General features: G+C 37.8%; 1 protein-coding gene across 1 annotated transcript in view; it reads left to right on the plus strand.

Annotated features, from left to right (window-relative positions):
* The window catches only part of LOC107694087 (aggrecan core protein-like), a 16468-nt gene extending 2907 nt beyond the window's left edge, over positions 1 to 13561 (plus strand). Inside the window, exons 2-19 of the mRNA XM_016493679.1 lie at positions 1489 to 1571; positions 1652 to 2035; positions 2293 to 2467; positions 3274 to 3401; positions 3494 to 3787; positions 4397 to 4744; positions 5348 to 5522; positions 5757 to 5884; positions 6080 to 6373; positions 6516 to 6614; positions 7354 to 8940; positions 9210 to 9323; positions 10104 to 10217; positions 11259 to 11417; positions 11502 to 11584; positions 11674 to 11818; positions 11892 to 12074; positions 13479 to 13561. Coding sequence (XP_016349165.1) covers positions 1496 to 1571; positions 1652 to 2035; positions 2293 to 2467; positions 3274 to 3401; positions 3494 to 3787; positions 4397 to 4744; positions 5348 to 5522; positions 5757 to 5884; positions 6080 to 6373; positions 6516 to 6614; positions 7354 to 8940; positions 9210 to 9323; positions 10104 to 10217; positions 11259 to 11417; positions 11502 to 11584; positions 11674 to 11818; positions 11892 to 12074; positions 13479 to 13561 — 4569 coding nt within the window. The 5' untranslated portion in view covers positions 1489 to 1495. The remainder of the gene's footprint in view (positions 1 to 1488; positions 1572 to 1651; positions 2036 to 2292; positions 2468 to 3273; positions 3402 to 3493; positions 3788 to 4396; positions 4745 to 5347; positions 5523 to 5756; positions 5885 to 6079; positions 6374 to 6515; positions 6615 to 7353; positions 8941 to 9209; positions 9324 to 10103; positions 10218 to 11258; positions 11418 to 11501; positions 11585 to 11673; positions 11819 to 11891; positions 12075 to 13478) is intronic.
* The last annotated feature ends 1241 nt before the right edge of the window (positions 13562 to 14802 follow it).

Below are 14802 nucleotides of genomic sequence, written 5' to 3' on the forward strand. Positions count from 1 at the left end.
ACCCAAAGTTGGGTTGAAACAACCCAGCATTTTTTAGAGTGTACCGTATACTTATGCAGGATTAATTTACCTATCAGAGCATTTTTTTTCCCCAAGTGGGTTTGTCTGTATTTAATTTGCTTTACAAACTATTGTTATTATGCTGGACTTGACAATTGCAAGACCCTAAAATACAGTTTTTGTTTTTTTTGACCCTTTGTCATCCATGGTGGCACACGTTTTCCAATAATTACTTATTATTCACTGTAGCACGTTTCTGAGGAGATTATACTGAGATTAACCGTTGCAACATTAAGTGATTCTGTCATTTAACTCACATTTGTATCTGCGACCTACACTCATTATAGGAATAATGTTGTTTTTTAATCCCTATCTCACATGCCGTCAACTGAGTTTCACAAGAACACACACAGCTTTCAATGTTTCACATTTGAGCAGTGGTCATTATTTTCTTCTGTCTTTTATCTTTCTATGTTCTACCCTCTAAATCTTGAATGATTTCCATTTAAGCTTCAACTGGGGGAAAAAAAAAATTTAAGACCAGCACATAAGCCATTAAGCCTTTTTCCCATGAAACCAACTTTGGCAGCTGATTTTATCTTATCTGTCTTTTTCCTTTGTGCATTCTCTAAACACAGTCCAGAGCACTTTAACAAAAGCACTGCACACATTTTACAAACAGCTTAATTGTTTTTCTGTGCTTTATATAAAATGACATAATATTTCTATAGCTTCAACATAATTTGTTTTACTATAGTAATTTGAGGGACCTCATACATTAAAAATGGACTGTTTAAAGGTCACAGAGTGTATGCATCATGTATGCACACTTTCTCAGATATTTTTATGTTGATTGCTTTATAAAATTAGATTTGGATTGGACTAGAAGGAGAGGACAAACTCGATATGGAATAGTGTATAAAAAGCTCTAGTTTAACTAACTATGAATAAGTGGCTCTCTGCTCTAGCAGTACTGTATGTGTAGATAAGTCTATGTATAGGAATGCTCTGCAGCAAATCAAATAAATATAGCGTCACTCTTAAAAGCAGCCAACACTGGCAAAACAATTTTAAGATCTTTTCCCCAAAAACTCTGTGAACTAGAAGAACAGCATATCTCTCTTTACCCATGCATGGCAGACATTTAGTAATTAACGGTAAGTTAATTCCCAAACCACCCGGTACAAATATGACCAGCTTGTTCTGGCATGAGAACTGTACTGTTCCTGTGGTAATTTTGGGAACTGAAAATTAAATGTTGGGTTTTCTCTCTCAAAAACCTCTTATTTTACCAAACCTTTGTTATGAACTTAGAAATTCACATTTGGTCCATTTGATACAGTACAGGTGCATCTCAATAAATTAGAATGTCGTGGAAAAGTTAATTTATTTCAGTAATTCAACTCAAATTGTGAAACTGAGAAAAAGGTTGTTGCTGCTGAATATATGTGCAGATATGATGGTGATAACATTCTTTTAAACCTGTAGGTGAACGATGTTGTCCATGCTTTTGCTAAGCATGTGTTTCTGGGTCTTCTCAGCCACAGCGTCTTTCGATTACGTTTACACTGGTGCGTATTCATTATGTAAATTACATATTAAAATTGTTAGTATTCTTGAAAACCTCATTAACCTGGATATGTCATCACAGAGCCTGAAAACACTCTGAGTGTCAGCATACCCAATGAGCTTCCTCTCCGGCCTCTGATGGGTGACACATTAGTTCTGCCCTGCTACTTCCAGGACGACACAGTCAATGACCCTGGTGCCCCCACCATTGCCCCTTTGTCTCACCGGATCAAATGGAGTCTGGTCACCAAGGAAAAGACCACAAACATTTTAGCGGCATCTGAAGTAGTAGTAAGCATCGACAAAAAGTATCTGGATAGGATCACCATGGTTGGATACCCTATGACACCCACAGACGCCTCCATTAAGGTCACTGAGCTCCATTCCAATGACTCGGGAGTGTACCGCTGTGATGTCATGAATGGGATAGAGGATGGTCATGATATTGTTGACGTTCAAGTTCAAGGTACTGTTTGTGTGAAGATCCTTAAAGAGAATATTACTTTATGACTGTGTGTGTGTGTTTTGTTTTGTTTTCTCAGAAATATGAAATTGATGTACTTATTTTGCTTAGGTATTGTTTTCCACTATCGTGCAATCACCACACGATATACCCTTACTTTTGAGAAGGCCAAGGCAGCCTGTATTCAAAACAGTGCAGTGATTGCTACGTTTTGTTTTGTTTTCTCAGAAATATGAAATTGATGTAGTTATTTTGCTTAGGTATTGTTTTCCACTATCGTGCAATCACCACACGATATACCCTTACTTTTGAGAAGGCCAAGGCAGCCTGTATTCAAAACAGTGCAGTGATTGCTACTCCAAAGCAACTCCAAGCAGCATATGATGAGGGATTCCACCAGTGTGATGCTGGCTGGCTTGCAGATCAGACCGTCAGGTCAGTTACCTTTAATCTAAAAAATTTCCTGGTAAATTTACGGTAAAAATGGCAGCTGAGGTGTCCAGAAATTCACCCTAAAAATACAGTGAAAATGTTTCAGGTATTATAGTAAGGCATATTGGTGGATGTATATTTTACAACTTATATTTGTTGATATATCAATCTACATGAAAATCTGCTTTTTATCTTAAAATGTACTGATAACCACCATAATAGCACAGGTGGTTCGAGAAAAAGTCACATGATGAATCAGAATTCATTATAAGTGGCCTGTCCATAAAACATGGCCAATATTTTTATGTAGATGATGCACATACACAAGACAAAAAATGTCACTGGATTGATGCAATAAACATTAACTAAACAACAGAAAATGTAACACAAAACTCCCTAGTTTACATGACTGATAACAAAAATAAGATGAAACAAAATTGTTCATATAAAATATAATGTTAAGAAATATATAATGTGATGTGTGATGCAGGTACTTCTGGGAATGTCCTTTTATTGTTTTTCACTAAATTATAATGTAATTCATAGTTTTTACTTTCAAAAACTCTAAATTTGACAGTATTTTACAGTAAAATTACATTTAATGCAATGACAAAACATTTACAGTTTTTCACCGTATAATGTATAGTAAAGTAACTTACAGTTAACCAATTAACAGGTTTACTGTAGATTTTTTTCCTGTAAAAATGACATACTTTTTTTTTTAACAATGCATATTTAGTTAATGCTCTATAATTTTGCTTGAAAATGTGATAATATAATAGATAATATCATCTGTTTTTGGAAAAAAGGTACCCTATTCATGATCCTCGTGAGGCTTGCTATGGAGACAAGTACCAATTTCCAGGAGTGAGGACATATGGAGTAAGAGACGTGAAAGAGACGTATGACGTGTACTGCTTTGCTGAGAAAATGTCAGGTACATGTTTGAGATGGCAGAAAACTAAATGCCTTCTTTGAAAAACTTCTTTTGAAAAATGCTAAAAAAGAAACTTTTGTTTCGTCTTACAGGAAATGTGTTCCACACTACTTCCCCTAACAAATTCACTTTTGAGGAGGCAGAAGCTGAGTGTACAAAGCTGGGTGCCAAGTTGTCCACCACAGGACAGCTGTACCTGGCATGGAAGGGTGGTATGGATGTTTGTAATGCAGGCTGGTTGGCAGACAGGAGTGTCCGCTACCCCATCAACATTGCCCGACCGCAGTGTGGGGGTGGCCTGCTGGGAGTGCGAACCGTCTATCTGTTTCCCAATCAGACTGGTTACCCTCTCTCAGACTCCCGCTATGATGCATTTTGCTACTCTGGTAAAAAATGATCTATTATTTCGCTATTCCTTATTTATAATTTATGATTGTCCATCCACAAACATATGTGACCCTGGACCACAAAACCAGTCATAAGGGTCAATTTCTCAAATTGAGATTTATATAACATCTGAAAGCTGAATAAATACTCTTTCATGTATGGTTTGTTGGGATCGGACAATATTTGGCCAAGATACAACTATTTGAAAATCTGGAATCTGACGGTGCAAAAAAATCTAAATATTGAGAAAATCGCCTTTAAAGTTGTCCGAATTAAGTTCTTAGCAATGCATATTACTAATCAAAAATTACGTTTTGATATATTTACAGTAGGAAATTTACAAAATATCTTCATGGAGCATGATCTTTACTTAATATCCTAATGATTTTTGGCATAAAAGAAAAATCGATAATTTTGGCCCATACAATGTTTTTTTTCTACAAATATACCCCAGCGACTTAAGACCCAGGGTCCAGGGTCACATATATATATATTTGTGATTGTTTTATCCTTATTGATCCATTTAATCCACAATAATTAACAGCTGGTGCTAACTGATCAGGTACTGATCAACAGGTGTATATTGTTCATATATTCTTTTTATTTAGAAATGGGTGAGGAGGGTTCTGGCTTATTGCCATTTGACATAGAGACGACCACAGAAGCCGGCAGCGGTGTCCTGAGCGTGGACACAATCACAGAAAGCCCCCAGGTGTTTTTAAAGCCCACATCCACAATAAGTGAACTGAAGGGAGAAGTTGTAACATATAAGCCCTCAGTGACCACTAGTGTCGAGTTCCCATATACTGCACTAAATATTTCCCAGCTGCCCCTTTCACCCCCTCCCAGCTCTGCTGAGGTGGTTACGGACATTGTGGAAGGGATAACTGACAGGACTGATCTTGGTTCTGATTTATCCCATTTGAATAAAACCGAAGCTGTCATGCCTGCCACAGGTATGTATCAATGTGGGAATATACAGTAAAAATGTATGTGTTCAGCATTATTCTGTTGTTCTCTGTGATTTGACATATGCATGTAATAATAACTGCAAAACACCACAATTTATGGTTAATATTAATTATGTATTCTTATTTATTACTGTGTCCCATTTTATGTATCTCATTCATGGTGGCTTCAGTTCCTTTAGTTCACGTTATAGTTTTTGCATAATCAAATTTATCATGACAACAACAAACACGAAGACCAATGCATTTTATGAGGGTTACACTGTTCCTCTTTCAGGTCCACCTGTTTTTTCTGTGAATAATTGATAAAAAAATTTCCACAAAAGTTGTATTATGGCTTCAGAATATTTACTCGAAGTGTATGGGATAATTTTATGGTACTTTTTAATCCTTTGGAACAATATGCTGGGACAAGTGGGTCTCTGACAATAACACTGTTAAAGATAAATCATGAAAATGCATGATTTTACTGTTATTGTCATCAACATCAGTGTATTGTTTCAGTTTTATAACCCTGTTTTTTTTTTCATACTCAAGTTAGGTAAGTTAGATAAATCTGTTGACACCCATTGTTAATAATTCTCTCTGCAGGGGTGGTCTTCCATTATCGTGCAAGCTCCGGTCGTTATGTCTTTGACTTTGTCGAGGCTCAACTGGCATGCCAGAGCATCGGTGCAGTCATTGCTAGTGCCCAGCAACTGCAGGCAGCCTATGAGTCTGGTTACCATCAATGTGATGCTGGCTGGCTGTTAGATCAGACAGTCAGGTACGATTCATTGCACTATTGTAACATTGTGATGAACTGTTCAATTTTTTTATTAAATTTTTGGTGTCTATTTTTATTTCTAATGTTTTCATTTATATATTTACCATACATAAACTTATAAGTATAAAGCAAAATATTTGTGGCAGGGTTGATGACAAATGATTGTAGTGGAATTATCTGCTTCATATTGCAATACTATATGTTTACAAATGTATGTAAATAATGATTATGCAGGTATCCCATTGTGTCTCCACGTGAGAAATGCTCTGGTGATTTGGAGCATGTTCCTGGGGTGAGGTCTTATGGACTGCGTTCTGCCAATGAACACTATGATGTGTACTGCTATGTGGACAAACTACGGGGTAAGATCATTTACATCAATATATAAAAACAGCTATGTGGTCAAAGGGTAGGTAAATACATATAAATGACCTAAATTTTAAGTTTCTGAGAGTAATACAAAACAAGAAAAAAATTATTGGATTCTCTTGTGGGATAAAGAATTACTCTGAATCACTGTGTAGCTTGAGTTTTAAAGTAAATGTTCACTTTTTCAGGGGAGGTGTTCCATGCACGTTCATTTGAAGGATTCACTTACGATGAGGCAGTGGCTTACTGCCAGGGCCAAAATGCCTCCCTGGCCTCCACAGGAGATCTGTATGCTGCTTGGAAGCAGGGCTTTGGTAAGTGCCGTGCTGGCTGGCTTCTTGACCACAGTGTACGTTACTCCATCAGTAACCCGTGGCAGCAGTGTGGTGGAGGGAAGGCTGGAGTTCACACAGTTTACAAGTTTCCCAACCAGACTGGCTCTCATGACCTGCACTCCAAATTTGATGCATACTGCATCATGGGTAAATACATCTACAGTATAGTTACAGTATATACAGGCCTTAAATAGTAGATTCCTTGAAATGTAAAACATTTAGTCTGTTGAGTGTTTATACAACATACATTATTCTTTACATATTTGTAATTTTTTTTATTTATATATAGTGGATCTGGATCTGTCTCTGAATGAAAGTGAACCAAATATGACGGTGACAGAGGAAAAGATAGTGAGCGTGACATCCCTCCCTGCTCTTCTCAAACCTGGTAATATATTGTATTTCAGGATACATAAATGAGTCAATGCTAAAAAAAGATTAAGAAATATGCATGAATCATACATAAATTATACATCTGAATAATTATTAAAAAAAAATGTTCAAATATATTGTTTATGGTTAATATATATTAATTCATAAATATTACTAGGTTTTGAGGAATAATACCCTGTGACATTTTTACAACCTGAACTAACCTTGCCTTAGCATAAAAAGTGAAATAAAAGTCAAATTGTCTGATCAATGAACATTGACACACAATTGATGAGGGTCTGCAGGGGTCCTCTCATTTCCTGTTTAATCAATTTTTCTGCATGTTTTTTTTTCTTAATTTTGATATCAGGACAGCATCAATGTAATATTTTTGACTTTATCCCCCCCTCCCTTCAAATAAAAAAGAAACAGAAATAATTAAAAACCTGAGTGAAAATGTGTATTTATAAGGATAGTTCACCCAAAAATGAAAATTATGTTATGATTTACTCTCTGGTACCCTCATCTGATTCCAAACCTGTATAACTCTCTTTCTTCTGAAAAACACAAAAGAAGATCATTTGAAGAATGTTGGTAACCAGAATTGGCTTCCATTTTATGGACAACCCCCCCCGAGTGAACTATCCCTTTAAGTCATTGTACAGATGAATTGCATTTTGAATGTATTTTAATGCAAGATGAGTGTTAATTTTGGTGCAGTACCTTAGATTCTGCCTGTATCTGTGTTTCCTCAGAAGGAACCACTCCTACTACTATCCCTGCAGAACCCTCTGGATCTGGCGCATCTGGGGCCAGTGGCACTGATGATCCTTTGAGCAGTGGGAGCGGGGATCAGTCGAGTGGATCACCTGTTTCAAGTGGAGACTCTTCTGGGGCCAGTGGCACCGATGATCTGTTGAGCAGTGGGAGCGGGGATCAGCTGAGTGGATCACCTGTTTCAAGTGGAGACTCTTCTGGGGCCAGTGGCACCGATGATCTGTTGAGCAGTGGAAGCGGGGATCAGCCGAGTGGGTCATTTGTTTCGAGTGGAGACTCTTCTGGAGCCAGTGGCACTGGCGGTCTGTTGGGCAGTGGGAGCGGTGATCAGCCGATTGGGTCATTTGTGTCAATTGGAGACTCCTCTGGGGCCAGTGGTAGTGGGGATCTGCCAAGTGGATCTGGAGGCTCATCAGGATCTGGCAGTGGCTCAGATATCCAAGTGACCTTTTTAGGAAGTGACTCTGTTTTATCAGGAGTTGAATCAGCTTCAAGACGACCTAAGGAGGCTGGAGAGGCAGGCACAGAGATCCTCACCTTCCCCCTTGGCCAGGGCTCAGGCCTCTTCGGACTGGACACCTCTGGATCGGGATCAGGGAGTTGGTCAGGGTATAGCTTTGAAGAGAGTGGCTCTACCTCAGACTTTTCCAGCAGCTCAGAAGAAAGCGACGAGAGTGGAGACCTTTCTGGCATCTCTTCAGGATCAGGTTCCAGTGAGGAATCCTCAGGATTCAATGGTTTTCCATCAGGATTTTTTCCCTCTGGAGGATCCAGTGGCATTTCATTCATCGATGGCAGTGGTGTCATGGTGGATAGCTCATGGTTGAAGGTGTCCACTGCTCCACATTTAATAGAACAAGAGCTGGGTGGAAGCCATTTGGATTTTAGCAGATCAGGACATATCTCAGAGTCTGGGGTGAGCGGTGATATCTCTGGGATGAGTGGTGATATATCTGGAGATAGTGGTGTTCACAGTAGCTCTGGGAGTGGTTTAGAGTTTTCTGGTCTGACATTTTTGGGGTCGGGCTTCATTGATCTCAAAGAACAATCTCGTGAGCAGGAAGCTTCTGGACTTTTGCTGTTTGGGTCTGGTGAGGGAAGTGGATTTACATCTGGAGGCTATGCCACTGAATCAGGAGAAAGATCAGGGGAATCAGCTAGCGGTGAGATCATCTTCTTCACTAATAATGGCATGGTGGAAATGTCCAACAAGCCCTTCCAAAGCATGGAGCTAGGAAGGGGGGAGGTGGAGTACAGTGACACTGTCAGGGTGTCCTCAGGGAGTGGAGACGACCAAAGTGCCTATGGTAGTGGACAAGAACACGAATGGATCCCAGTTACTGAAGATACGCCAAAAGTGAACTCCAGTGATGCTCCTTCAGCTGTACTATCTGCTCAAGGGCCATCTGGCCTCTACAGTGATGCTGCAGGACCTCCAGTGCTTTATTCAGAACCAGAGGGGACCACGAGTAAACTTGAAACTGTTACTTCTGCAGTTTTGTCTTCTACCACAGAACCTATTTCTTTACAGAGCCCTTCTGTCACAGAAGGACTTGCTGTGAATGGTGAGATTCCCATTGTGTAAAATTTGTTAAAATATAGAATAGAGAGACATGACATATCAGTACCATATCCGTTATTGGCCAATATTAATGATTTGTTGTGTATACAATTTTTATATTGCTTATTTATTGTTATCATAGCGTGAAAATAATGGTTAACTCATTGGTGCATCATATGGAAATCTATTTCTTCTCACTTCTTGAGACATAAACTGCTCCTTTTCATCATGTTTAAATGTGTTGCTCTCTTTCTTTCTCAAAAAACATAATAGCTTCTCTTAACCCATGTGAACCAAACCCTTGTGGAGCTGGGGTGTGTTCAGTGAAGGATGGGGTGGGCGTGTGTTACTGCCCACCTGGACTGCATGGAGAAGAGTGCCAGTTTGGTGAGTCAGACTGAATTGACCCAGTTATTGAATCAGTCACATAAATTATGATTACTTTTTAAAATGTTGGATTTTGATTATTGGACATTTTGACAAACATTTTTATTATGAAAAGCCATCCTGTTTGCCTATAACAGCTGTTGTTGCTTTTTAGGCTCATATTTATCTTCAAATGAATCAAATGTCTCTAAGTGTCTCAATGTTTTTGCATTTTATTTGTGAATAACTTCTGTTCAGTTTGCTCTTGCCTGATTGATGTCCTCACAGTCCATTTTACAGGTTATGTGTCTCGTGTGTGTGATTAAATACTTTTCAACTTACTCCGCTCTTGTGTCCAGATGTCTTTTCAGTGACTGTTCACCTGTGTTGTTTTTGTTCAGCTGTGCCTTTGCTGCAGTCTGGTTTAATCAGCACGCCTTCTAACACCTGGTACATGCTCATACTTCTAGTCCATCATCTTCATATGAATCTGAACTCTAAAATTCTGCTTCTGTTTCTGGAACTGTAAGAGTGCTGATCTGCTCTCCGCATGAGAGGCATAAAAACTGATCCAGGTCAGCGCTCTTACAGTAACTACAACTGACTCTGATCTCTCCTTCAATGTACCACAATTTACTAGGTCTCTCTTCTCAGCTTATCAAAATATCGATGCTATAATTACTCAAGAGATTTGTTTAGAAGCAGCTCCAAGAGTTCTGATTCAATGCTCTCTGCTAAGCTTGGCCTTCCTCAGGGCATCTTCATAGTAGTCAGCTTTAATCGCTAAACCTTTATTTGCAGAGGTTGATGTTTGCCATTCAAATCCTTGTGCCAATGGAGCCACCTGTGTGGAGGTGGAGGACACTTTCGAATGCTTATGTCTGCCCAGCTACGAAGGAGACCGCTGTGAGATTGGTATGAGGCTGCTTCAGCTAATTCTACTAACAGTCTTTCAAAAACAACCTTAAAGGTGACATACGACTATAGATGTCGCTGAATGAAAGTCCCTGGAAACAGAGCATATGTGTGTGTTGAGTAGGGATTGGTGAGTTTTTTTTTTTTTTGTGAGTTTTGCCAGTCCTTTTATAGAAATCTGTTGCAGTTAAACATCAGCGTCATTCAGTATGCAATGATGCTTTTGCAGGTACTGTAAAAATATAGCAAGAAACTACAACCTTTTTAGTAACTCAGAAAGGAAGAGGCTGAGGTAAACAGAAAGTGACCAGTTCATATTTTCCATCTGAGCAGCGACTAGAAATAACTCGTTTGTTCATTTTCTGCTGGATGTTTCTCTTGGCTTAATATATGGAATTTAATCATCTGTCTTCTGGAATACTTACGATTGTGGAAAATCACTTTATCTGATAAGCTGATATTATGCCACGTAAAAGGCATTTGTCACTTTCTTAAAACACTGGTTTTAAACACTGAAAGATAAAGTGACTTTATCCAAATCCCTCAGCACATTCCATCATACATTTGTCATTTGTTTCTTATTTGCATGTACAACAAGTATTAAAGGGATAGTTCACCCACAGATGAAAGCTGTGTAATCATTTACACACCCTCATGTTGTTCCAAGCCCATAAGCTTTTCATTCATCTTTGAAACACAAATGAAGATATTTTTTAATTAAACCTGAGAGATTTCTGTCCCTCCATTTAAAGTCTATTCCACTGACTCCACAAAATGTGTGAGAATCAGGTTTGTTATCGTTTTTGGTGGTATGGACTTTAAATGGAGGGACAGAAATCTCTCAGGTTTCATCAGAAATATCTTTGTGTTTCAATTAACAAAAGTCTTATGGGTGTGGAACATGAGGATGAGTAAATTAAGACAGATTTTTCATTTTTGGATGAACTAAGCCTGTGTCAGGGACAATTACATCTCGCAAAAGTGGTCTAAAAAGAATATCTTGTGAAACAGTGGTGAAAATGCCATGTGATGTTGCTTCAGATGTGCACAGCTGTGAGGAGGGCTGGACTAAGTTTCAGGGCAACTGTTACTTGCATTTCTCGACGAGAGAGACCTGGTTGGATGCTGAGCAGCGCTGTCGAGATTTAAACGCTCACCTGGTGAGCATTATCACTCCAGAGGAGCAAGCCTTCATCAACGGTGAGTGTGTGTCTGTACGTGTGTTGAAGTTTCTAAGTATCTGTGTTGTTTTTCTGATTACAAACAATCACCCTCTTGTAACAGCATATGCACAAGACTATCAGTGGATTGGACTGAATGATAAAATGGTGGAAAATGACTTCCGCTGGTCAGATGGGACCTCACTGGTAAAGCCTGACTCTTAAGAAGCTGTATTTCTAATAACAGAGAAATCTGATTCAGACACAATGCTGGATGTTACTCTTCCTCTCCTTAGCAATATGAGAACTGGAGGCCTAACCAACCCGACAATTATTTTAACTCTGGTGAAGACTGTGTCGTAATGATCTGGCATGAAAATGGCCAATGGAATGACGTGCCATGCAACTACCACTTACCTTTCACATGCAAAACAGGTCCAGGTATGCACACCAACAAATCACTGTTGAGACCATTTTTCAGATTCAGTTTCAATTTGACTTCCCCTTCTTTCAGTGACATGTGACCAACCTCCTAAAGTGGAGAATGCCAGGATGTTTGGAAACAAGAAGAATCGCTACCAGGTGAATTCTATAATCAGATACCAGTGCAGTGAAAACTTCACACAGCGCCACCTACCTGTGATCCGCTGCATGGCAGATGGACAGTGGGAGAAGACGCAAGTGCGATGCATAGCCAGTAAGCTACTCAAGCATTACCAAAAACATTACCATTACCCGACCATTAAAAAGTTTAGGGTTGGTAAGATTTTGAAATGTTTATGGAAAAGTGTCTTATGCTCACCAAGGCTACCATCTTATGCTCACCATCTTTTGATGAAAAATACAGTAAAACAGTAATATTGTGAAATATTATTACAATTTGAGATAACTGCTATTTTCATATATATTTTAAAGTATAATTTATTAATGTTATGGCAAAGCTGAATTTACTTCAGCTATTACTCCATGATCCTTCAGAAATCATTCTAATATCCTGCAGCGCCACCTACCTGTGATCCGCTGCATGGCAGATGGACAGTGGGAGAAGACGCAAGTGCGATGCATAGCCAGTAAGCTACTCAAGCATTACCAAAAACATTACCATTACCCGACCATTAAAAAGTTTAGGGTTGGTAAGATTTTGAAATGTTTATGGAAAAGTGTCTTATGCTCACCAAGGCTACCATCTTATGCTCACCATCTTTTGATGAAAAATACAGTAAAACAGTAATATTGTGAAATATTATTACAATTTGAGATAACTGCTATTTTCATATATATTTTAAAGTATAATTTATTAATGTTATGGCAAAGCTGAATTTACTTCAGCTATTACTCCATGATCCTTCAGAAATCATTCTAATATCCTGATTTGGTGCTCAAGAAACATTTCTTCTTCTTCAGTGTTGTAAATGTTTGTACTGCTTTACCATAATTCTTTTTTATAATAATGCAAATGTCTTTTCTGTCTCTTTTGATCAATTTAATGTGTCATTGCTGAATAAATGTATTAATTTCTTTAAAAAAAAAATCGTACTGATCCCGAACGTCTTAAGTCGCTGGGGTATATTTGTAGCAATAGCCAAAAATACATTGTATGGGTCAAAATTATCGATATTTCTTTTATGCTAAAAATCATTAGGATATTAAGTAAAGATCATGTTCCATGAAGATATCCTGTAATTAATTTTTGATTAGTAATATGCATTGCTAAGAACTTCATTTGGACAGCTTTAAAGGTGATTTTCTCAATATTTAGATTTTTTGCACCCTCAGATTCCAGATTTTCAAATAGTTGTATCTCGGCCAAATATTGTCCGATCCTAACAAACCATACATCAATGGAAAGCTTATTTATTCCGCTTTCAGATGATGTATAAATCTCAATTTCGAAAAATTGACACTTAAGACTGGTTTTGTGGTCCAGGGTCACAAATGACGTCATATTTTTATCATATTTAATCATATAAGATTTAAAATAAGAATTCAAATAACTATTCCATTAATCTTCATTGAATATGTAATGTTTTTTTAAACATATATTGCATACATTACTATGTAAAAGGTACTGACATGATTTATTTTGTTTTTGTATTTATAGAGGACAAATCTGGACTGCAAAAGGAATCTTCTGTTCATCACTCTCATAAATCTATTGCAACAACATTGGAGAAACATCTCTAAGGAGATTTGAAGAGCTAGAGAGTCGTTTTTAAATCGGTACAAGTTTTATATTTATTTTCCAAGACACTGAATTAAGAAGCATTTGTGATTAAAAAGTGTTATTTTCAAGATAAGTGCCCATCTTGTATATTGCTATATACAAGATATACAAGTATATTGTTATTGGCCATCATCTATGATGCAATGATTCATCTCATCCCTGCAGCAAAATATCAGAGACCAAAAGATCAAAGACCAGCAGCATTCATGTCTGAAGGTTTTCCTTTTGGACCAGCTAGTGTTTTATGTTAAAAGGAAGAGTGGAGCGAAGAGTTGGATGTACCCAGTTTTTCCTCTTTGAAAGACACAAAAACGTTTTTGTCTTTGCTAGTAAGCCAAATTTCAGGTACATGCACAACGTAAATGATGTGACGAAATGTGAAGTATTATTTTCATCTAGTTTATGGAGAGGAGATGTAAGCCTAGAAACATTTATGGCCATAAAAGACATTTACAAATAATCTTATTTATTTCTAATACCTAACCAGAGAGATTAAGAAAACAACTTTCACAAGGATGTCATTACTTTGTTATGTCTGAGTTGAAGAACATAATGTGAAATGAGATCTATTTATTGATATCTCATAGCATAAACATAGCACTGGGTGTGTTCATCTTTTTCCTCATAAAAGCCATATATAATTAAAGGAATAGTTCTTCCAAAAATGAACATTTGCTGAAAATTTACTCACCCTCAGGCCATCCAAGATGTAAATGAGTTTGTTTCTCCATTGGAACAGATTTGGAGAAATGTAACCTTACATCCTTGCTCACTGATGGACCCTCTTCAGTGAATGGGTGCCGTCAGAATGAGAGTCTAAACAGCTGATAAAAACTTAACAACCCACAGGTAATCCACACGACTCCAGTCCATCTATTAACATCTTGTGTTTTTGTAAGAAACAAGCAGTGTTGGGGAGTAACTTGTTACATGTAACGGCGTTACGTAATTTAATTACAAAATAAATGTAACTGTAATCAGTTACAGTTACTAAGAAAAAATGTGTAATTAAATTACAGTTACTTATGAAAATGTTAACGATTACAAATGGGATTACATTTGAATATTTACACACATCCACATACAGATTTAATTGATTTCTTTCCCAAACTGCACTGATTACTCTGAGACATAATTTCCGCGATGTGGAAAACACAGACTGGTTCGTAGAATCCAGTCATAAAAACGGAATTCCTATAGC

This window comes from Sinocyclocheilus anshuiensis, unplaced genomic scaffold, assembly GCF_001515605.1.
Source record: "Sinocyclocheilus anshuiensis isolate Anshui unplaced genomic scaffold, SAMN03320099.WGS_v1.1 scaffold2408, whole genome shotgun sequence".
Taxonomy (NCBI): domain Eukaryota; kingdom Metazoa; phylum Chordata; class Actinopteri; order Cypriniformes; family Cyprinidae; genus Sinocyclocheilus; species Sinocyclocheilus anshuiensis.